General features: G+C 35.2%; 4 protein-coding genes and 2 pseudogenes across 6 annotated transcripts; 5 read left to right on the top strand and 1 right to left on the bottom strand.

Annotated features, from left to right (window-relative positions):
• The first annotated feature begins 299 nt into the window (after positions 1–299).
• Positions 300–2,132, top strand: LOC107942846 (photosynthetic NDH subunit of subcomplex B 2, chloroplastic). The gene is made up of 3 exons (XM_016876570.2): positions 300–1,034; positions 1,242–1,676; positions 1,769–2,132. The coding sequence occupies exons 1-3, from the start codon at positions 597–599 to the stop codon at positions 1,961–1,963; spliced, it is 1,068 nt and encodes a 355-aa protein (XP_016732059.1). The 5' UTR covers positions 300–596; the 3' UTR covers positions 1,964–2,132.
• A 104-nt stretch (positions 2,133–2,236) lies between these two features.
• On the top strand, positions 2,237–4,316 carry LOC107942845 (protein NDH-DEPENDENT CYCLIC ELECTRON FLOW 5). Its single transcript, XM_016876569.2, has 3 exons — positions 2,237–3,395; positions 3,477–3,932; positions 4,034–4,316. The coding sequence occupies exons 1-3, from the start codon at positions 2,892–2,894 to the stop codon at positions 4,226–4,228; spliced, it is 1,155 nt and encodes a 384-aa protein (XP_016732058.1). The 5' UTR covers positions 2,237–2,891; the 3' UTR covers positions 4,229–4,316.
• A 1,019-nt stretch (positions 4,317–5,335) lies between these two features.
• LOC107942847 (PHD finger protein ING2) lies at positions 5,336–7,854 on the bottom strand. The gene is made up of 7 exons (XM_041104616.1): positions 7,607–7,854; positions 7,399–7,470; positions 7,105–7,307; positions 6,521–6,584; positions 6,167–6,423; positions 6,017–6,055; positions 5,336–5,674 (listed from the first exon to the last, which is right to left on the bottom strand). Exons 1-7 carry the CDS (start codon positions 7,650–7,652, stop codon positions 5,564–5,566), a joined length of 792 nt encoding a protein of 263 aa, XP_040960550.1. The 5' UTR covers positions 7,653–7,854; the 3' UTR covers positions 5,336–5,563.
• Positions 7,855–14,558: 6,704 nt separating this feature from the next.
• On the top strand, positions 14,559–24,139 carry LOC107942851 (pentatricopeptide repeat-containing protein At4g13650). Of its 3 annotated transcripts, none has more exons than XM_016876578.2 (6): positions 14,559–14,823; positions 14,938–18,136; positions 18,218–18,518; positions 19,321–21,820; positions 21,936–22,191; positions 23,143–24,139. In XM_016876578.2, exons 1-2 carry the CDS (start codon positions 14,701–14,703, stop codon positions 18,034–18,036), a joined length of 3,222 nt encoding a protein of 1,073 aa, XP_016732067.1. In that variant the 5' UTR covers positions 14,559–14,700; the 3' UTR covers positions 18,037–18,136; positions 18,218–18,518; positions 19,321–21,820; positions 21,936–22,191; positions 23,143–24,139. The 3 variants fall into 3 exon arrangements, with proteins under 3 accessions (XP_016732067.1, XP_040960549.1, XP_016732068.2); XM_041104615.1 differs by having other exon boundaries at positions 14,572–14,836; XM_016876579.2 differs by having other exon boundaries at positions 14,630–14,836; positions 19,136–21,820.
• Positions 19,128–20,210, top strand: LOC107942842 (NADPH-dependent aldehyde reductase-like protein, chloroplastic; annotated as a pseudogene).
• On the top strand, positions 23,154–24,270 carry LOC107942852 (NADPH-dependent aldehyde reductase-like protein, chloroplastic; annotated as a pseudogene).
• Positions 24,271–24,412: the final 142 nt, after the last annotated feature.

Raw genomic sequence — 24,412 nt, 5'->3', positions numbered from 1 at the left:
TAGATCCCGAGTTCTCATATTAATTTCATCATCTGCGCGAAATGATTCATATTCAAAAGAAACATATTTTGCTGAAAAACTGATAAATGGTCAATACAAACATTCTAGCTATCCTATTTTTTACTGTTGGGTATAGCACTGGAAACTTTTCAGCATTTTTGACCAAAAAGTATAGTACTTTTGTTGAGATGCGAAAGGCCCACTTTTTTATGCTTAGCTAAACTGAATCAGAAATTTTTATCATGAATTTTTGGTTTAGCTAAAATAAATCACAAGATTTCTTCTTGATATTTTGAAGATGTAAAAATTGGAATTGATTTATGTCTAATATATTGTATTTTATACACCGTGTTATGGTTTGCTTCTTACTAGTGTATAAATTTATCCACTATCTTATAGTAGTTTGGATGAAAAAAAATGAAGAAAAGTGGGGAAACCTTTGACAAAAAAGTTGAGATAGGAGAGAAGTGCAAAAATGTGAAAATCTAAGGCCGAAAAAGCATATCCAAACAAAACGGTTGCCAAAAGGATGAGCCTACCAGCTTAGTTACTCCACTGTTGTGTGGAAGCTAACAAGACTTTTCTTCCTTCAAACAATGGCTTCCCTTCTTTCTTTCTCTCTTCCAAAACCAAACATAATCAAAGCTGTTTCCGCTTCTTCTGCAACTCCTACTACAACTACCCTTCCCACTCCAGAGGCTCTTGATGAAAAATTTGGTCGCAAAGGCATCAAATTCTCAGAGTCCAACAATGTCCCATTTGTTGAGCTGACAGTAAGAAATGGAAGCTCACTGAAACTAAGAATACCTGATGCTCATGTCACTTCTTACAAACCTAAAGTATATTGGAAAGACGACGGTTTAGAGGAGATCCTTTACACGGTTCCTGCTGCGGGAACTGACTCTACCAAGTTCAAAGGAGGGATTGGTCTGGTCATCAATGATGCAACTGAAAAAAGTTCAAAAGGGTCGGTTCTATCAGGTTATGACTGGACTGTAAAGGATGCTGATAATGATGCCATTGATGCTCTTCAGGTATTTTTCTCACTTGCAGATTTCAAGTTTATTCAGTTTAGAAGTCTTTTTGTACAATACCTTTTTTTAGAGCTGTAAATGAGCCGAGTTTGAGGGAATCCAGATTTGTTCATGATCGGTTCGTGTCCATATAATACATGAAAGTCTGATGCAAAACATTCTATAAATGCAGGCCTTGTATAAAATTTTTGAATGCTTTTTTTCCAGGTTGAGTTGAGCTGTACTGCTGGAACTCTAGATATCAGTTATGTCGTCTCCCTTTATCCAGTAAGCATAGCAACAGCAGTCATAGTAAGGAACAATGGCCGCAAAGATGTGAGTTTAACCAGTGCAATACTTAGCCATTTGAGCTTCAAGAAAAGAAGTCGAACAGCAATTCATGGACTCAGAGGCTCCTCTTACTGCTCGCATCCGCCATTGTCTTCGCCTTTCGAGCTCTTATCCCCATCTGAAGCAATGAAAACTGAATCTTCAGGATGGTTTGGTTCTGATAGTGAAGAGAAACCAGGTGTATGGACCAAACAAGATGTGCCAATCACCATATTGAAGGATAAGCTGAGTAGAGTGTATGCTGCTCCACCATCAGAGAGATTGAAGCCAATTTTTGACACCCCACCTTCAAAATATGAAACTCTTGATCAGGTAAACTAAACCCTTTAAACTGTTTGATCTGTTACACACATATACATATAGAGACACTGAAGTTTCATCTATTTGTTGGTTATTTTTTGCAGGGTAGAGAACTGTCCTTCAGGGTAATAAGAATGGGGTTTCAAGATATATACTTATCAAGCCCTGGTTCATTAGCAGAGAAGTATGGGAAGGATTATTTTATCTGCACTGGACCGGCTTCAATGCTGGTGCCTGTTGTTATAAAACCTGGTGAAAATTGGAGAGGAGCTCAAGTCATTGAGCACGATAACTTGTAATTATATATAAATATATATATATATATTCCATTTTAATTGTTCCCTTTTTCAATTAGCTGGTTTTTGGAAACCATTATTGTAGTCTATATTCTATGTAATGTTGCTGCAATTCATTGACTCATAGTGATCTATGCTTGCAATAATAAAGCAAATAGATAACAGTTTCTAAGTTTTGCACTGAAATTACTCCAACTTTGGAGTCTAGCAGCTGCTTAATTAATGAAAGTGTTAGAAGTAAAAGGAAAGAAAATTGACCCCCGACTAGGTTGGTTTGCTTTCTAAATGTTTGATTTTGAATTATATCAAAAGTGGGGCACACTAGGGAGTTAAGAACCAAGAAAACCAGAAATCAATCTAAAGGTACTAAGCTCATTTCCTACCATCAGAAAAAGATAAGGTTGGTTGCTGGTAAAAGTACCATGGAGGTCCTTGTACTAGGAGTTAGATTGCTTTTTGCCCCTTTACTCCAAAAATGAGCAAATTAGTCCCCGTACGGGTTAAATAAAAGAGCAAATTAGTCCTTTTAATTAAAATTTTCATCCATTTCTATTGTTGAAATTTGGTGTGGTTGATGAAATAATCAGTTAGTTACATATGGCGTGCCACATGCATTTCATATCGACCCAATTTGCTATCGGATCTATTGTACAGTAACTAATTTGCTTTTTTTTTAGTTGAGGCTTCTGTACTTTTACCGCTGGTTGCTTGACATAGGACTTAAAGTAAATAGTAAAGTGGTGATTTCTGTCATAAGAAAACAAAGAGAAAGCGAAACGATAAATATATTTCCAGCCTTCAATTAGAACCAACCAAAGATATTTGTTGAATTATCCTAACGGAAATCAAAGGATAAGGGACCACCCTCTTTCTCTCTTGTTATGAAAACAATGAAAATCCACACCTAGCTGCAACTGAGTCTTGTTTCAGTATGGCTTACCGTTCACTTTTCTCACCCAACTTCACTCATTTTTCATCTGCAAGACCAATTAGCCATCACTTGTATTATCATCCTTACCTTTCTTCTACATCTCTGCAGTACAACAATATCAGGAAAGAGCTTTCATTTCCATATGTAGCTTCGGTTCCGTACCAACCAATCAATGTGGACTATCTAGAAGGAGAATTCAGTGGCCATGGAGTTACCTTTGAAGGTATTGGTGACAATTGTGTTGCCAAAATGGGACTGGATAATGGCAGCACAGCTACTCTAATGCTTCCAAGTGGTTTGATCACATCTTACAAGGCTCCGATGTGGCATGGCAGCACAGTTGAGCTACTGCACACATCGGTTTCAGAGGGAGACGATGGTGAGGCTGTCATACAAGGTGGGGTGTCTTTAGCCCTCAACTATGAAGATGATAATGAAGTTCCATGGTCTCCAAGTACTTGGGTTCTTCGTGATATTAGAGGCAATTCAAAGGACTCTATTAAGGTCAGTTTAATATATTGTTTTGTTAAACATATGGTATTTACATTTAGGAAACTATTCAGAAACAGCATGAAATAAATGCAGGTTGAACTGATAAGCAGTGATGCAGACAATATGGTTGAAACAAGACATATTGTGACACTCGGAGAAGACATCTTAACCTCAGAGATTTCAGTCACAAACTCGAATTCATCACCATTACAATGGACAGGGTCTATTATAAGCCACTTAACTGTTAGCAGTCCAGAAGCAACATACGCACTCGGATTAGAAGGATCAAATTTTCATAATGTGCCACCATTTTTGTCCAATTTTGGTATAATTCCTTCAGATCTCGATGAGGAAAACGATTCCGAAATCGGCCAACTATGGAAACAAATGGGACTTAAAGGGTTTTTCAGTGGTTTGGGACAAAGAAATAAAAAAAATGCTAGTGAAGAAGAAATGGAAGGTGAAGAAGATGATGGGTATAAGCAACTGAATGAGCAAATGAGCAGGATATACACCTGTGCACCTAGGTTCTTTACACTCATTGACAGGGTAATTTTCATAGAAAACTCAAATGTTGCTCCCATTTTCACAGTTATCAAAAGTATGAGGCTGACACTCATTTTGCTTTGCTTCTTTTTTGTATGGAACAGGGTAGAAGAAACTCTGTTGTTGTAGGAAGAGATGGATTTGATGAAGTGTACATGTACAGCCCTGGTTCAAGCCATGAAATCTATGGAGAGTATTCTTTTATATGTGTAGGTCAGTCAACCATGCTTAAACCCATAATGTTAGGTCCAGGAGAAGTGTGGAGAGGTTCACAACATTTACACAACCCAAATATGTAAATCATCCTTACCATGCTTTTTATATGCATCAAATAAACTTTCATGGCTTTCATTCCTGTGAAAAAAGAAAGGTGTTAGTTACTGTTGAGTATTGAATGCAACAAAAACATATTTCCTCATTGTTCTAACTCTGAACAAATGAAGGAGATTAAAGTTAAAAGTTCCACATCAGTGCGGTGTTATCCATAAAGAAGATAAAAGAAAGTAGCTTACATTCTCCTTTGGGAAATATAAATGAGATACTATACTTTCAACTGAAACTGAAACTTCAGACTATAAAATCAATAATTCACCTAACAAGCCATATGGAAACCATTAATGAGCTCATAAGAATGGTAGCGGATCAGGTATATACATTTTTTGAATTATCCGGATCCGTATGTCACCCACAAATTATTTGAGTTTACTATCTAAATCCGAATTTGAATTAAATATTATTATCAATTGAATATCTAAACCCACGAAAAGAAAACTAATTTCAAAATCAAAATTTAAATCTGCTAAAATTCGTTTTATATGTATATAATATCAAAATAGTCCGAATTTGCGATCCAAATAAACAATGCAGATTTATATAATAAATATCCGATATATCTATCTGCATTTAGGCTTCCTTTGGATTCAAACACAACACAATGCGTTGAAACGTCTCACCGTGCTAGAGCTGACTAGAGCTTTTAGCACCAGCGGAGATAAGGCTGTCCAGTGCAACAGAAACGTCTCACTGTGCTGGAAGCAAGACATCCAAACAACCAAGCAATTCACTGTGGTGCAGTGAGATTGAAAATCAAGGTAAAAATTTTCAATGCATTGTGTTGTGTTTGAATCCAAAGGAAGTCTTAATCTGAATCTGAAGTATCTATTTGCAATATCTGAATCCGCAAAAATTAATAAGATATCATCTATGGATATCCAAATCCACAATCCGAATTTTCATCTCTATCAAGCTGGTGTCAAGCATTGCAGGTAGGTAAAGCAGCGTTTAACACCCACAATAGAAGAGAAGATTTGGTTGTTTTTGTTGACACATTCCCTTTTTTTCCTTTCTTTTTAACTATCAAATTAATGGAAAATGGTTAATCTCATAGGGGAGGCAGCAGATCAAGCTCTTGCAACATCTGATCGTATACAATCCATCAAAAGTAAGATTTCTGCACATTTACTTCAAAGAATCTGAAGTTTTGTCAAATTTAATGGTTCAAAGCTTTGTAACAACACCTATATCCCTGGATTGAATTACAGTTAACTACTTCCTAAACTCGGAAAAGGTTTGCTTAAACAGCACAATGTGCAATTTTACTTAAACATCCCAGATCATGCAATACAGATATGTCTTTATTGGCATTGTGGAAGTGTCCTACAGGTCGGGCAGTACCACTTTCCCTTGAATCTTGTCTCCGGTGTCAGCCCAACACAAGCATAATGGAACCATTCACCTCCTTGGCACTGAAGGAATAGAAACGTTAAGTACCCACCAAATTGTTGATAGTTATAGTGTCAATCATGAGAATAAGTACATATCAAAATTTTGGGGTAACAGGGGAGGTTTGTAAACATCATTGTATTCCATCATGTGTTTGCGCTATATATGCAAATTACTGCCACACCACATTATCCGTTAATTCATTTTCATAATCCATTATTTTGACACTCAGATATGAGAAATTTAATAACTAAAAGTGAAAATACATAGAAGCCAAGTAAATAAATACAAAAAACTACATTACTACTCATAAATGATAATATTTAAATTTTAAAAGAGAAAAGGGCAGAGAGGAAGGAACTCACATTTTCATTGTCACATGCAATCATATCTCCAAATGATACCTACATAATATAAAACAAGCCTTCAATTTTGAGGTAAAGCTTTAAAATCAAGAAGGCAGTGAAAAATTATTTAAATAAATAGTTATATCTACAAAAATAATGAGGCAGAACCTGATGGCAGACACAATAAGTAGGTTCATTTGGATCAATGGGTTGATCATCAAGAGGGGTAGCAAAATCTCTCTTATGGCTTCCTGGAGGAGGCATCAGTTCAAAATCCCTATCACGCTCTCGATCCCAATCTCTTTCCCTGTAATCCACTCTCTTTGATTGAGGTGTTCCATAAAAGAACTTGCGTTTCTCAACCTTTGGAGGAACAATAGGTAGTGGAGGGAGAATGGCAGGCTCATCCGGTGGAATTTTTCCTTCTGATATATTGCAGGAAGAAAAAGCAGGGTGACAAATTGATAATCAAGCAGAAGTTCATCCCTAAACAATGCTCAATTGTGATTGCAATTACCATACCTTGCTTTAGATCCTCTGCAAAATAGGTCAAATCCTCATCAAGGCGTTTTACATGGCTATCTATCTGAAATAAGTTTCAGGCATCATCATTTTGTGAGCTTTAATTATAATATGATTCATGAAATGACAGAACTTCCTAAAGCTGAATATAAACACAAATCTGGACCTATAGTTTTAGTTTAGACTAAATTAAATCCATAAATGTGGTTGAACAAGATGCAAAAATTCTAATCTCTTTCTTACAAAGGGTAAGTAAACAAGAAAGCTATCATGTTAGACAGACAAATTGAATTAAATTGAGAACTATGCCTTTTCTTAGCTTGAACCAGATATCTATTGTTCTTCACTTTTCAATCAAACATTATAGCGATGGGAATGCTCTGCCATGCAAACAACTGCTTGGAGCTTGTGACCTATAATCACTTGAATCCACACATGCTAGTTAAAAGCGGCGCAGAAAATTAGCAATTTCATAGCTTTCTACACAATCATGTCACAAAAAACCTCAATTACAACAAAATCAACAACAATGCAAGCTCAAATAAGGACACTAACAAACAAACAAACAAACAATCAAAACTCACTAAATCATAAGCTTGCCGCGCCAACAAAACCTTCTCAGTGCACAAACTCAGTGCATTTTCTTGACTGGCCTCTATATCCTTCCTCATTTTCTCAACGGTTTCCTCATCTTCATGACCATTATTCATATAACTATTTCCATTCCCTCTGTTCGCCGCAATTCCTAAACAATACTTAGTTTGTTGCCTCGTCTGATTAATCATAGCTTCCAAAGAAAATAACAAATGGTATAATTTTAATCAAAATCCCCAATTCAAAACCCTAATTTTAGAATACCAAAAATATGATAAGCTTACATTGGGACCGTTCATCGAGTTCTCGAATTGTATTGAGAAGTCTTTGAAGCTCAGCTGGCAAGGTGCTTGAGTCTATCGGAAATCAAAAAACAAAATTTCGAAACTTCAAATTAAACATGAAATTCAAGCTCGAAATCAATTATATAGAAAAAAAAATAATTTTTTTTAAATTTTAATGTGATAAAGTGGAGCAATTGGGGACTGTTACACTCCAAATAATCGTCGACGTAGACGCCCGTTCTCGCGATTGCCATGGTAGGGGATTTGAGGGTTTTAGGGGTTTTGATTTGAGAGATCAATGCGATTTTTGTTTTTCTAGGTTTTGGGATAGGGATTAAAAGAATAAGGAGAGAGATAAACGAGGTCGTTTTAACACTGTAAATCGATGTGACCGTTGTGAAGGCGGGGGAGTTTCGGTCAATCGTGTATCCCAATCGTTAACTCAACGAACACCTCAATAAATTTTTGGCGAAATGATAAATTTAATCTTTAAAGTTTATATATTTTATCAATTAGACTTTTATTATTATTTTAGTTAAATTTGACAATATCCTTCATCTGTTTTATACTTCACATCAACAAATAATTTAAAATATATAGAGATATTAAAAAATCACAAAAATTCAAAAAATGGCATGAAATACATTTAGATTGTCATGTAAGCTACCATGTTTAAAAGTTCAACATTTTAATCACTATTTTTGTCAAAAACAAGAATTAAACTCTTTTTGAAAGGTTGATGGTTCAATTCGATTTTCTTTTTAAGAGTTGAGGGCCAAATTTAACTCAAAAAAAGAATAAGGGGTAAATTGATAAAAATGTAAAATTTAAAGGCTATACTTGTCATCATATCATTTTAAATATATATTGATGTTTTAACTTTTATTTGATTCGAATTTAAACTCTATCATAACTCTAAACCCTATTTTAAAAAAATTGATCAAATTTAAAACATGTTTATATCTATGGACAATATGGATATAATGTGTTAATAAATAAAAAATAGACATTATTTTTTAACACCGTAGACTAGACATCTGTTTAAATTTTGATCTACTTGTTTTAAATATGCTCTATGCCAAATTTGAGATGTCATTTAACTTTCAAGTTGACATTAGGACGATGGAAGCACTTGATTGGTAACCCTAATTTTAGAACCCAAGTCATAGTTTAAGGATGTTTGGTAACCCTAATTTAAATATGAACTTAAATATAAATTGTTATAGTTGCACCTCACATACCCAAGTCCAAGCCTTCGACCTATTTTGTGACTTTTCGAATCAACGCAAGAGCAATACGTTCAAGTGGCTCCCTACCTTGTAGGTTTGGCAACTAAACGAGCCTTCACTTTGAGGATTACCCTCTGACAAGCGTTGGGCATTTGTTATTCGTACATAGCTCTCTATCCACTGGGTGAACCATTATCAACTTATTGTTGAGAAAATGCCCAAAGACCAATCAGATGGTGATTGTAATAGCATCCTTTTACCTAGTTTATTAACAAAGGCATTGTTATTATTGTTTTAGGTAATTATTTCTATGTTTAAATAAATCGTGTAATGATAATATCCAAAGCATGATATGATCATTCTTAAATGCCTTTAGTCAAGTATTATTGTGGGTTTAGACAACAATAATGCATTGAGACTAATACGTGTTTGATTGATGACAATTGTTGTTATTAATATGTATCAAATCAACACATAAGTATATATTAGAGAATAATATACTGGACTGACCCGTCATAAGAATGTTCCTTGGATTATTATGTAATAGCCACAACATTTCTCTTAGTGATAATTGTATGTATGATCCTTAGACTTGAGATTATCATTGTTCCAACATCGGGAGTCGTATGCTTTGACACAATCAAACGTCTTCCGTAGATGGTTGGACTATAAAGATTGATGTTAGGTATGCCACAATCTATATAGTGAAATGTGAGTGATCAAGATAGGATTTGTCCCTCCTACATAACGGGAGCAATATCTTAGACCTCTCGATCGGGTGAGACTAGAAATGCATGACCATGCTCAAATAAGTTGATATGAGATATCACACTCATTTGTTTATCTTAATCTACTCGGGAAATCAAGAAACAAAAGATTGGGCTATACAAGGGTGACTGTTCCATGACTTGTGTTTAATCTAGATATTAAGGACAAAGGGATATACTACAAGATGACATTATCACAGAAAGGTTATGTCAAACCATGAATTCTTATATCTTGGGTAGATGTGATGCATTGCTAGATGGCATTGTTTGTAACATTAGAAATATTCTAATATTACCGCCAACATTGTAGGATCTTACAGGATCACACTTTATGGTTAAAACGATTGGAATACGTAGAAAGATAGAGTTAAATTTAACTTGATGCTTGAATAATATTAATTATAGAAATGTTCTCATAATTAATTTAATTCTATTAAGTTAGATATTAGACATGATGTGTGTGCATGCTTGATACACATACATAGATGATCCAATTAAAATAAATATAAAATGGGTTTCATATAATTTTTATTCGATATATCTTTGTCGTAATTATTGAAAAGGGGTTTCAAATAATTTTGGTCAAAGGATATATTCAAGGGCGGAAATAAATTGATATTGTTTTGAAAAAAGGATCACGTTTTATTCCAATCCCTTAAATCACTCTCCGTGATTTGGCTATTGAATAAGAATTTCTGACTATAGGAAAGTCTTGATTCTCCTTTCATCTTTCACCCAAAAAAATTCTCTGGTCTAGCAGCGAGGGTTTTTCTAAAAATTCTCCGAAAAGTTTAAAGGAGTTTTTCTATTGTTTTCACTGGGTAGATACCTTAAAGGTCGAAACTAAACATTGTAGTTGTGATTTGTTTTCTGCCCAGAATTGATTTTCCCTACTCAGATTAGAAAAGTATAATTTCAAGCCTTTCTTATAACTCGGATTCATTCCTCGGACATGGATCCATGGGTTGTGATCGTTGGAACTAATTTTCAGTTGCACCACAAGGTGTAGCGGCGTTCCAACACAGACATCATCTCAACATTGTATCAACAATTGGTACGGTTAGTGTGGACTCACTCCCGAACCCCATTGGTTTCCTTCCTATTGAAGATTGGGATGATTATGCCACCTTGGATTATAAGTGTTCAAATAGGGATTACCACCCTTATTACCCATATAGTTAACATTGGCATAGGTTCCCTTTATATTACTACCCCAAACAACATTTTCATCTTCTCCGCTTTCATGGAATCCCACAAAACGATGTTGGTCGAGAATATGTGGTCTATTCGATCTGATTTTGAGGTTCTTAAACCTCTCGAGGATTTGTTGGAACTTATCCTCACCACTAACTACATTCTCAGTTGGTGGTTTAGCTCGATACTTGAATCGATCAGTTGGCCATATGTAAGAATTCATTGTTATGTCCTCAATGAGTTGGCAACCTTCAGTATATGTCTCAGACATGAACTCCCCTACAGACGCTCAATCTAAACTCAACCTTGAATTCTCATCCAAACCATTATAAAATGTTTGCAATTGTAACCAATCTTGAAGACCATGGTAAGGACACTTACGGAGTATAAGTTTGAAGCGTTCCTAAGCTTCGTAAAGTGATTCCTCTTGTAACTACCGAAAGTTGGTGATGTCTATTTGCAACTTCATCGTTTTGCTTGGTGGGAAATATTGTGCAAGTAATCAGTTGGCTAGCTTAACTACAATATCTTAAAAGATTAAAAAATTAATAATTATAAAATTAAAACACAATAAAAACAATAGTAAAATTGTAAAAAGATGAAAAAAAACCTTAGAAGATGAACTCGATGCCACATTTGAAGGAGACGTTGATAACAATAGTTGTTAATAACAGTAGTAAAAGAGACTTATTTTTCACTAGTTAACAAATTAAATTTTAACCTAAATTATTCATATTTAATGTTAAATTAAAAAGTGGCCAACTATCATAAAAAAAGAAAGTTGTAATATATTATATAAATATTTAAAGCTAAAAATTTAACATATGTGATATGAAATGAAAAAAAGAAAACATTTTTTATTGTTCAAAGTTAGAATGGGGCCAAAGAGCAACTCAAAGGGGGGCAAACTTTTTAAAAATTAAGGGGTTAACTAATAAATAAACAATTTTATAATTTTAGGGGGGTCAGGGCCTCTACCAGTCCACCAGATTCGCCACTATTTGTAATTAAGTTCTGGCTTTTCACCTATTAATTATAATATTATTCAGTCATAAAGTCAATCCATTTAAATATTATGACTGGACTCTCTTATTATATACCATTGTGAAAGATACTCAATAAATGCTCGTCCAATGACCTTGTTATAAGTGTGTTACGCCCATAGGATATCCTTAATCTCTTTGGGATAAATTTGTTCTCCCAATATAATCCTATATCTCATGGACCATTACATCTTCCTTCAAGAAAAGTTAACTACTACCAAATAATAATTAAATCATTTATCACAAAGACAAATGATCTATGGATATATTTGTTTTTCATTTATCATGTAATACTGATGAGAGGATATTATTTACTCTTTATTGGGCTATGAATTCCCTTGTTATGGAATGATGCTACAAATCGTAGAAGTCATATACCCAACTTACCAGCTTCCGGTTATTTATCTATTTGAACTCAGGCTTTCATTTACATCAAAGTATACAAGTCACGCATACATAGTCCATCATCTACTTAGGATTAAGGTATGTCATACTATGAACATCACAAGTGAATGAATCCATAAACGAATCTAGGATTTATTCATCTTGGGTCCTGTTCCATTTACTGTTAGTCTTGTCGGTCACATCTATATCTCTATCTTTTAAGAGTTATCCGCTTTAATACTTAAGACAATGTATCTCCCCAATTGGACTTGATGGACGATATATCAATCTTTCAATCGATTTGTTCATTTTCGATTAAACTAATGACGTGTTTAGATTATCCACTAATATATACCGTCTTTCTGTATTACGATCAAACCACGCAATACTGTTTAGTGTTATTTAAACGTTAGATAATTAGTGAGTCAATATTTGTTTTCATTTTACTTTGCGTGCAAAACCCGTTGAGGACAATATACAAAGATATTAATGAAACTGATGGATATTTTATTAAACCAATTTGTCCAAACTATTGAGGACAATATACGCAGAGTGTTCCCAATGACCTTGAGGAGCCATGCTAAAAGCTAGTACTTTTTTCTTCTAACATGATCCATAGAGTTTTATTGAGCTAAAGATATTATTCACTAGACATGTCAAGACAAAGCTTACCCCAATAACAACTTCCCTTTTCCTTTAATAAATAGGTTAATGGAGTCATCAACAAGACATGAGTACATAGGTTTCATGAACACCTTCTCCGACTATTACCAATTTCGAGTGAATACCAAATATCAATAAAATAACCTCATTTATCATAGAGGACATTCTATTACAAAGTTATGTCATTTGCTTTGAAAAACATAGGAAGAACTTATCAAAGATTGATGAACAAGGCTTTAAGAGAACATATTGGATACAAGAGAAACTTATTTAAGTAAAGGCTTTGTTCATGTCCAACTTAAGCCCACCTAAAAAACTGAGTCGTTTTTCTTTTTCAATATTGTATGGAGAATATTAGAACCTATAATCATTGAAAGTTAGGAGTCCACTTTTGACAAAGGCATTTTGGTGAGTATAGGAGAATTTAAAGGGGCAGGAAGGGGCCTTGGTCCCCTAAAAATAAAACTTATTCAATTTAGTCCCTCCTTAAATAATGAAATTTTAAGTTAATATATGATAAAATTAAACTTTAACCCCCTAAAAAAATCTATTTAATCTATTTAAAAAAGATAAAATTATAAACTAATATATCATAAAATTATATTTTAACTTGTAAAAAAATTATAATTTAATTCCAACCCAACTAAAAAATTTATGATTTCACCTCATTTGTGAGGTGTGATAAGATCCTCAACAATAGGTTGGAATTTCAAGTTATCAAAGGCTACTTTAAATAATAATATTTCCCCCTCATTTTTTAGGTGTGATTTCTCAATAATAGTTTGAAACTTCAAGTTAACACAGGCTATTTTAATAGTAAAAAATTTTCACCATTAGATAGGAGGATTAATGTGTTTCATTGTATTTGAACCCTACTTTGGCAATAATATCGATGTCAATCAAGCTAACACTTAGTCAACATGAATGTTGTTTAATTTAATTAATTAATATTTCAAAATAGTTTATATATTATGATTTTCATGGAGGTAAAATGATGCCATTTTGAAATTGGTTCATAACATTGAACTTTTAAAAGATGGGCAAATTACATTAGTCACACAACTATATTTTTTTTGCTTTTTTTGGTCACTTAATTATGAAAAATTACAAAATGGTTATTCAACTATTAGTAAATTTATTTTTTGGTCATCCAGCTATGAAAAGTTACAAAATAGTCACTCAATTATTCAATTGTCTTTTTTGGTCACCCAACTATCTTGGATTTTTGGGAGTTCCCACTTTTACGTTAGCTAGTTGGTAATAAAAAAAAAGATAAAATTGAATAGTTGGTGCTCGAAAAAGGAAAAAAGAAAGTAAAATTAAGTGACTACTAATGTAGTTTACCCTTAAAAAATTAACTTCCCAACCTTGTATCACTATGGTAAAAAGAAGTTAGGTACCAATTTGAAAAATAATCAAATTTTAGGGGCCAACTAATATATTAAACATATAAATATTTATAAATGAAAAAAAATTGTATCTTTCGCCAAAAAAAAGGACTATATGCAACCTCCTCCACTTAAGTACTTAAAGTTTTTTCCCTGGCCAAAAGTATTTAATTTTATTTTATTATCACTTTATATACCAACTATTAACTCACTTAAAAAAACTCTCCGAACCAAGTAAATTACAACATACGATATTTTTAATAAAAAAATTATTTAATAAAATGCTACATATTATACTTTAAATATTTTAATAATTTTTAATAGAAGTTCACAATTGCTACAGTTTTTTTAATAATTTTATTTTGTCACCACCATTAACTAAAGTAAAAAAAAATATTTTATTTAACAATAGTTTTTTAATAGGTGAAAAAAAATATAAAAAAAAAACTATTTTTCCTATAAAAAAAACCACCCGGAAAAAAACTATCTTTTATCTAATGTTTTCCATTTTCTTTGGCGCCAGTCGATAGAGGAATAAAACCATTAGCAGCAATCCTTAAAACATATACCCAATTCCTTAAACTTGTTCAAATTTGATGCTCAATCCAATACTCAAAAACCAAACAACAATCCCATGTTTCTTAACCAAATTTCTCTTCATGGTTCCTCCACTTACTTCTTCTTTAATCACTTTCCTTTCCTTAAACTCAAACCCCACCAAATCTCTCTCAAACACACCCAGAAGAACTTGCAAAAAGTTTGTTTTTTTGGTAGCTTTTACTTTTGGATTACCTATACATTTACTTCTGTTATTTCCTATTTTTTTATTATAATCTCTCATTTTCTGTTCGTTTTTTTGGAAATTTTGCAGTATTTTAATAGGAACTGGAGCAGATTGAGATTAGATTGTTTTCATACTAATGCGGTTTCTCATTCATTTGATGAGCTTTCTATTGAAGGAGATGAAGGGAATTCCAAGGAAGTTGCTTTCTTGCATTGGATGGAAAATAGAGGGATTAAAGCCAATCATCAAACTTTTCTTTGGCTTTTAGAAGGTTGTTTGAATTCTGGGTCTATAGAGGAAGGAAAGAAGCTTCATGGGAAGATTTTGAAGATGGGCTTCAGTAATGAACACTTTTTATCTGAGAAGCTCATGGATATTTATATTGCTTTAGGTGATTTAGATGGTGCAATCAAGGTTTTCGATGATATGCCAAAAAGAAATGTTTTTTCTTGGAATAAAATGATTTCTGGATTTGCTTCAAAGAAAATGAATGATAAAGTACTGGGGTTTTATTCAAGGATGGTAGCTGAAAATGTGAATCCTAATGAGAGTACCTTTGCCAGCATTTTAAAGGCATGTACAGGTAGCAATGTTTGGTTTCAGTATGTTGAACAAATTCATGCTAGGATTATTCGTGATGGTTTTAGTTTTAGCTCCTTTGTTTGTAACCCATTGATTGATTTGTACATGAAAAATGGATTTATAGATTCTGCGAAGAAGTTATTTGATAAACTATATGTGAAGGATACTGTTTCTTGGTTGGCTATGATCTCGGGCTTGTCTCAAAATGGATATGAGGAGCAAGCTATTTTGTTGTTTTCTGAGATGCATATAGCAGGAATTTTACCTACACCGTATGTCTTTTCTAGTGTTTTAAGTGCTTGCACGAAAATAGAGTTCTTTAAGTTGGGAGAGCAGCTCCATAGCCTTGTTTTCAAACTGGGATTTTCTTCTGAGACTTATGTCTGCAATGCTTTAGTTACTTTATATTCACGCTCTGGGAATTTGGTATCTGCCGAACTAATTTTCAGCAATACATTGCTACGGGATGGTGTTACTTATAACTCACTGATCTCTGGGTTAGCACAGTGTGGATATAGTGATAGAGCTCTAGAATTGTTTGAGAAAATGCAGCATGATTGCTTGAAACCGGACTGTGTTACAGTTGCCAGTCTTTTGGGTGCCTGTGCATCTCTCGGAGCTTCATTTACAGGTAAGCAACTTCATTCATATGCCATAAAAGCTGGGTTTTCTACGGACTTAATTGTTGAAGGGTCTCTGCTTGATCTTTATGTTAAATGCTCTGATATAGATACTGCATATGAGTTCTTTAGTACAACGGAGACTGTAAATGTAGTTTTGTGGAATGTGATGCTGGTTGCATATGGGCAGTTAGATAACCTTAGTGAGTCTTTTCATATATTTAGACAGATGCAGATTGAGGGATTGGTGCCTAACCAATTTACCTATCCAAGTATTTTAAGAACTTGCACCTCCGTCGGAGCATTCGACTTGGGAGAGCAGATTCATTCTCAAGTTATTAAAACTGGTTTCCAGTATGATGTTTATGTCTGTAGTGTATTAATTGACATGTATGCTAAGCTTGGAAAGTTAGAAACTGCCTTAGAAATTCTCAGAAGACTTCCTGAGGAGGATGTAGTTTCCTGGACAGCTATGATTGCAGGGTACACACAGCATGATATGTTTGATGAGGCTCTTAAACTTTTTGGAGACATGCTGAACCAAGGGATTCAATCTGATAACATAGGACTTTCGAGTGCAATCAGTGCATGTGCTGGTATTCAAGCACTCAGTCAAGGACGGCAAATTCATGCCCAATCTTTTCTTTCCGGTTTCTCAGATGATGTTTCAATTGGCAATGCGCTTGTTAGTCTTTATGCTAGATGTGGGCAGAGGCATGATGCATATACAGCATTCAAAAAAATTGATAAAAAAGATAATATATCATGGAATGCATTGATATCCGGACTCGCACAGAGTGGGTTCTGCGAGGAAGCATTGCAGGTTTTTTCTCAAATGAATACAGCAGGAGTGGTAACTAATTTATATACTTTTATCTCCTCAGTTAGTGCTGCTGCTAATACTGCTAATTTAAAACAAGGAAAGCAGATCCATGCCAGGATAATAAAAAAGGGGTATGACTTAGAAACTGAGGTGTCTAATGCTTTGATCACATTGTATGCAAAGTGTGGGAGCATTGATGATGCAGAAAAGGAATTCTCAGAAATGCCTGAGAAAAATGAGATTTCTTGGAATGCCATTATCACAGGCTATTCTCAACACGGATCTGGTATCAAGGCAATAAATCTCTTTGAGAAGATGAAACAGGTTGGTGTAAGGCCAAATCATATAACTTTTGTGGGAGTTTTGTCAGCTTGTAGTCATGTGGGTTTGGTGGACGAGGGCCTTGGCTACTTTGACTCCATGAGCAAAGAACATGACTTAGTGCCTAAACCTGAACATTATAATTGTGTTGTCGATCTTCTCAGCCGAGCTGGTCTTTTGTGTCGTGCAAGAAAATTTATAGAGGATATGCCTATTGAACCAGATGCCATCATTTGGAGGACCCTCTTAAGTGCTTGTGCAGTTCATAAGAATGTAGACATCGGAGAATTTGCTGCTTATCACCTTCTTAAACTGGAACCTCAAGACTCAGCAAGTTATGTCCTTCTCTCTAATTTATATGCAGTGTCTAGGAAATGGGATTCCAGGGATTGTACAAGGCAAATGATGAAAGAAAGAGGTGTGAAAAAAGAGCCTGCTCAAAGCTGGATTGAGGTTAAGAGTTCAATTCATGCATTTTTTGTTGGTGACCGGCTCCATCCACTGGCTGAGAAGATATATGAGCACTTAGAAGATCTTAGTCAACAAGCAGCTAAAATTGGTTATGTACAAGACCGTTATAGCCTTTTCAGTGATGTGGAACAAGGAGAAAAGGACCCGACTGTTTATATTCACAGTGAGAAGCTGGCTATTGCATTTGGGCTCCTTAGTTTGCCCAGTGCAATTCCAGTTCGTGTGATTAAGAATCTTCGTGTGTGTAAAGATTGCCATAATTGGATCAAGTTTGTGTCGAAGGTATCTAATCGGCCAATTATAGTCCGAGATGCATACCGGTTTCATCATTTTGAAGGTGGCTCTTGTTCATGCAAAGATTACTGGTAATTGGTAAATAGTAGATGATGTACTAAAGCGGCTTTGAAATGCTCCTTGATTTTATCCCAGTGGCTGATTTCATACTTCATTTAGCGAACAATTGATTATGGTAGGATTCTGCCTTTATTGATTATCTTCATAAGACTCCAGTTATCTGATCATCATTTGATAGTGCTGTTTTCTTCTGCAGAGATAACCAGTAAATTGGTGCTTATTCTGAGCCTCCTTCTGAAAGGCTTGTGAATAATATTTCAGTTTCTAATGATCGCCATTCACTTCATTTTTGTATCTTCATTTTGCTTTGCACCATGAAGCATCAACAGCACATTTGATGTGCTTATTCGATTGATCCTCGCTTCCCTTTTCTGCTTGTGGGTTGAAATTAGAAAAAGTTCAATGTGCAACAAGTTTGTCCTGTAGATCAGTTTATCTCACTTTTTGCTGTCTGTCTGCACTACCAGAAGCTATCTGCTTTGATGTTAGACAATAAGGTAACTTAATTTCCTCTTAAATGTCATGGTTGATGGTTCATGTTTTACATTTTCTTGAGATTACCAATATTGTAGCTTTATACAAATACCAATATCCAGATATGTGTCGAATATGAGTATTTCAAGAAAAATTAAAAGATGGAGTTACAGTTATTAAACTTAAAAATGAAATAGGGAGGGAAACAGCTTGTCTATCTTGATTATTATGCTAGTCCATATCTTTTGCAACCTCTTTCATCTAATTGTTTGAACATTATGGTATATCTAGTTTTTTTTCTAATAAATAATGTTGTGCTTCCCTTGTCATATATGTGTCATGGAGTACATGTACTCACTCGCCAAAGTGCCTTTTTTTGTTTGCTTTGTTTTATGGTGAATTTAGCGTTCCCGTCTAAGACATGAAAGTCTGCAATTTCTTTAATACTATAATAATAATTTTTTTTCCTCATTGCTGAAGTAACATATGTAAAATTTGTTACTTGTACTCAAATTGAATCTCTTTTTTAACGTTCAATGGTGGCAACTAGACTTTAGTTTTAATGCTTCTATTGTGTGGGACAAAGACTGAATTGTTTAACGTGTCTCCATTTTTGTTTCAACACTGGCAATATGGGCAGTTTGGAAACTATCACAGTAATGGGACAATGCATTTTGCCCTAAAATTAGAATCTGCTTTTCTCACTTCGAAGGCTTGACTTTGCTACATACAGATCTAAATATTGTTGGCATCCATCCATTTTCAAGTCCCCAACATATAAGTTCCATCCTTCCCAAACTCACTATTCCACCATTCTTGTGGCAGAAACAAGCATGGAAGTGTCGTCATCTTCACTTACTCTTAAGGACTGAGTAGCAATAGTAACCGGTGGCTCTTTTGGAACCACTTTCATTCTCTCAGTGCAAGAGTTGCAATCAGTTATGCTTCAAATTCTAAACAAGCTGATCTTTTGACATCTGAGTTAAATGGCATCATATGTCACTGATCATCCCTGAGCAGTTGCTATCAAAGTTGATGTTTCAGATCCTGAACAAATCAAGCTACTCTTTGATAGAACTGAGCAAGAATCTGGCTCCAAAAGATACCTCTTTGTCAACTCTGCAGGGATAAGGGATCAAAAGTTCCCAACCTTGGAAATACCGCAGTGGAGGCTTGGGATATGACATTCAACATAAGCACTACAGGATCATTCCTTTGTAGTCACAAGGCAGCAAATCATTTGACACGCTATGGCTGAGGAAGTCATAATGATCTTGACATCTCTGGTGGGATCTCTCTTACCTGGATACCATCTTATGTTGCTTCCAAGCCAGCTGTTGAGGCAATGACAAAGATTTTGGCCAAGGAACTTAAAGGCATGAAGATAACTGCAAATTGTGTTGCACCAGGGCCAGTAGCCACAGAGTTGTTCTTTGCTGGTAAAACTGAAGAAACTATCCAGAGATTTGTGGATGTTGTCCCCTTTGGTTGGTGAGCTGAGGATACAGCAGGAATTGTAGGCTTTTTAGCTGGAGATGCTGGAGAGTGGACCAAAGGGTGTGTCATGAGAGTCGATGGAGGAGTTGTTTGAACACTTAACAGCATCATGCTGCGATGTATCTTTCTTTAGTTTTTTCTCTTTGAATTTGATGATATGGTTAAACTGGAATTTGTAAATCTGTTCATAAAAATGTATCCAAAAAAATTTCTGATAATAAATTGGTTAAATGGTGCATCGATAAGGTGTAAATGAGATAGCTATGTTCACTATGTGGACAATCTAGTTTCTTGGACAGCTATGATTGCTGGGTACACACAGTATGATATGTTTGATGAGGCTCTTTAACTTTTTGGAGACATGCTGAATCGATGGATCCAATCTGATAACATAGGACTTTTGAGTGCAATCAGTGCATGTGCTGGTATTCAAGCACTCAGTTAAGGACGACAAATTCGTGCCCAATCTTTTCTTTCTGATATCAGTTGGCAATGTGCTTGTTATTCTTTATGCTAGATGTGGTCAGAGGTAAGATGCATATGCAGTATTCAGAAAAATTGATGAAAAAGATAATATATCATGAAATGTGTTGATATCCGGACTCGCACAGAGTGGGTTCTGCAACGAAGTGTTGAAGGTTTTTTCTCAAATGAATACAGCTGGAGTGGAAGCTGATTTATTACTTTTATCCCTCAGTTAGTGCTGCTGCTAATATTTGCTAATATAAAACAAGGAAAGTAGATCCATGCCATGATAATGAAAACAGGGGATGGATTAGAAATTGAGGTGGCTATTGTTTTGATCACATTGTATGCAAAGTGTGGTAGCATCAATGATGCAGAAAAGGAATTTTGGGACATGCCTGAGAAAAAAATAGATTTCGTGGAATGTCATTATCACAGGCTATTCTCAACATGGATGCGACATCGAGGCAATAAATCTCTTTGAGAAGATGAAACAGGTTGGTGTCAGACCAAATCATGTCACTTTTGTGGGAGTTTTATCAGCTTGTGGTCATGTGGGTTTGGTGGACAAGGGCCTTGGCTACGGCTTAGTGCCTAAACCTGAGCATTATAATTGTGTTGTTGATCTTCTCAGCCGAGCTGGTCTTTCGTGTCGTGCTGGAAAATTTATAGAGGATATGCCTATTGAACCAAATGCCATCATTTGGAGGACACTCTTAAGTGCTCATGCAGTTCATAAGAACGTAGACATTGGAGAATTTGCTGCTTATCATCTTCTTAAACTGGAACCTCAAGACTCAGCAAGTTATGTCCTCACTAATTTATATGCAGCGTCTAGGAAATGGGATTCTAGGGATCCTACAAGGTGAATGATGAAAGAAAAGAGTTGTGAAAAAGGAGCCTTCTCAAAGCTGGATCAAGGTTAAGAGTTCAATTCATGCGTTTTTTGTTGGTGATCAGCTCCATCCACTGGCTGAGAAGACATATGAGCACTTAGAAGAACTGAATCAACAAGCTGCTAAAATTGGTTACGTGCAAGACCGTTGTAGCCTTTTCAGTGATGTGGAACAAGGAGAGTGAGAAGGTGACTACTGCATTTGGGCTCTTCAGTTTGCCCAGTGCAATTCCTGTTTGTGTGATTAAGAATCTTCGTGTGTGTAACGGTTGCCTTAATTGGATTAAGTTCGTGTCCAAGGTATCTAATCGGCCGATTATAGTCAGAGATGCATATCATTTTGAAGGTGGCTCTTGTTCATGCAAAGATTACTGGTAAAAAAAATTGTACTAATGAGGCTTTAAAAATGCACCTTGATTTTATCCTATAGGATGATTTCATTCTTCATTTAGCAGACAATAGATTTTGGTATGATTCTACCTCTATTTATTTCTTTATTTTGATACAAAATTCTGCTTTTATCAATTATCTTCATGAGAGTCCGGTTATCTGATCATCATCTGATAGTGCTTTTCTTTTGCAGATGTGTTTATTCTGAGCCTCCTCCTGAAAGGCCTGTGAAGCATATTTCAGTTTCTAGTGACTGCAACTGCCTTTCACCTCATTTTCGTTTTATCTTTTTTTTGCTTTGCACCATGAAGCATCAACAGCATATTTGATATATCCTCGCTACCCTGTTTCCGCTTGTGGGTTGAAGTTGGAAAAAGTTTATCCAGCAGGTCTGTTTATCTTTCTTTCTGCAATACCGATGGCCATCCTCTCTGATGTAATATGATAAGGTAACTTAATTTCCTCTTAAATCTCATGGCTCATGTTCTTACATTTTCTTGAGATTACTGACTTTGTAGCTTTAAACTATATTACTCGCATGCGAAGTGTAAATGGCATATATGAATACCAATATCTGAATATTCGTCTGATATTTATAAAAATGAAAAGATAGAGTCAATGTTTTCTAAACCGGACTGGTGATCGAACCGATCAGGTCATCAGTTTGCCATTCCAATTAAAATTTATTAAAAATTCAAAAAAAATTAAAAAATTAAAAAACCCCAGTTCAATCGATTTCTTAGCCGGTTCAACCGGTTCCCGTTCTACCCAATTCAAAGCTGCTTTCCAAAACGGTCCTGGCCGATTCGTGATCCAATCGGTTCGGTCTGGTTCAAACAGCACTGGATGGAGTAACAGTTATTAAACAACATGTGTATCTTAATCACTATGCCAGTCCATACCTTTTGAAAACCTCTTACATCTGCTTGTTTGAACATTATGGTATGTATCTATTTATTTATTAATAAAAAAAAACGTTGTGCTTCCCCAGTCAAATATACGTCATGGAATACGTGTACTCACTCACCAAACGGCCTTTTCTTTTGCTTTTGTTTTATAGTGCATTTAAAGTTCCCAGCTAAGCCATGAAAGTGGGTGATTTCTTCAATACTATATTTAAAATATTCCTTTGCTGAAATAACATAATATGATAATTCATTGATTTTCTCGAGCTTGTTCAAAGGTGGCAACTGCACCTATTTTCAAGCTGAATTATTTAATGGTTTATGTCCTTTTCTGTTTCAACTCTGGCAATGGGAGAATGCATTTTGCCATAAAAATTAGAACCTACTCTTTTCTAGTCAGAGGCTTGACTTTGCAGTATGCAGATATAAATACTGTAGCGATCCATCCATTTTCAATACCCCAACACATCTCTTCAAGTTTCACCATTCTTGCAGCTGAAACAAGCATGGAAGTGTCACCATCTTTGCTACCACTTAAGGACCGGGTAGCAATAGTAACCGGTGGCTCTCGTGGAATCGGCCATGCCATTGTCAACCACCTTCATTCTCTAGGTGCAAGAGTGGCGATCAATTATGCTTCGAATTCAACATAAGCTGATCTTTTGGCATCGGAGTTAAACGCGTCGTGTACCACTGATCATCATCCCCGAGCAGTTGCCATCAAAGCCGATGTTTCAGACCCCGAGCAAGTCAAGCTACTCTTCGATAAAACCGAGCAAGAATTTGACTCCAAAATACACATCCTAGTCAACTGCGCTGGGATAATGGATCAAAAATACCCAACCTTAGCAAACACAGCAGTAGAGGATTGGGATATGACATTCAACATCAACACCAAAGGATCGTTCCTTTGTTGTCGCGAGGCAGCACGTCGGTTGACACGCGACGGCGGAGGAAGAATCATAACGATCTCGACATCTTTGGTGGGATCCCTCTTACCTGGATATGCAGCTTATGTTGCTTCAAAAGCAGCTATTGAGTCGATGACAAAGATTTTGGCTAAGGAACTCAAAGGCACAAAGATAACAGCAAATTGTGTTGCACCAGGGCCAGTAGCCACAGAACTGTTCTTTGCTGGTAAAACTGAAGAAACTATACAGAGATTTGTGGATGGTTGCCCTCTAGGTCGATTGGGTGAGCCAAAGGATATAGCAGGAATTGTAGGGTTTTTAGCCAGTGATGCTGGTGAGTGGACCAATGGGCAGGTTATTAGAGTCAATGGAGGAGTAGTTGTGTAAACCACCATACAGTCAAGAGGAGAGGGGTTCATAGGTTGGGTCGAATTTCAGCTTATGAAATTTTCAAATCCCTTATCCAATCTTACTTGGACTGGATTGAAGTAAAAACCACATTGTTCGACGTTAGTTTCAGTCTTATTGGATTTATTGGACCGGTTGAGTAATCAAATCCGTAGACAAGTCTATTTGTTGTTGTCACTTGTTCTTTTCTTTTTTACTTTTTGTTCTTGAGGATTTGGTTAAATTGTTATTTGTATATCTCATTGTAAAATGGTACTTAAGAAGATGTCTGATGATAAATTTAAGGCAGTAAAATTTGATTCAATTTAAAAGAATTTCGAGTTTCGAGTTTATCGAATCGAGTTATTCGATTTATCGAATTAATTAGAATAAGTAATTTAATTTTTTGAGTTCGAGTTTAGTTGAATTTTACAACTTGAATAACTCAAATAATTTGAATAATAAAT

Source organism: Gossypium hirsutum, chromosome D11 (genome assembly GCF_007990345.1).
Source record: "Gossypium hirsutum isolate 1008001.06 chromosome D11, Gossypium_hirsutum_v2.1, whole genome shotgun sequence".
In the NCBI taxonomy this organism is placed as follows: domain Eukaryota; kingdom Viridiplantae; phylum Streptophyta; class Magnoliopsida; order Malvales; family Malvaceae; genus Gossypium; species Gossypium hirsutum.
The sequence above is the reverse complement of the archived record's forward strand: the minus strand, read 5'-3'. Positions and strand labels throughout refer to the sequence as shown.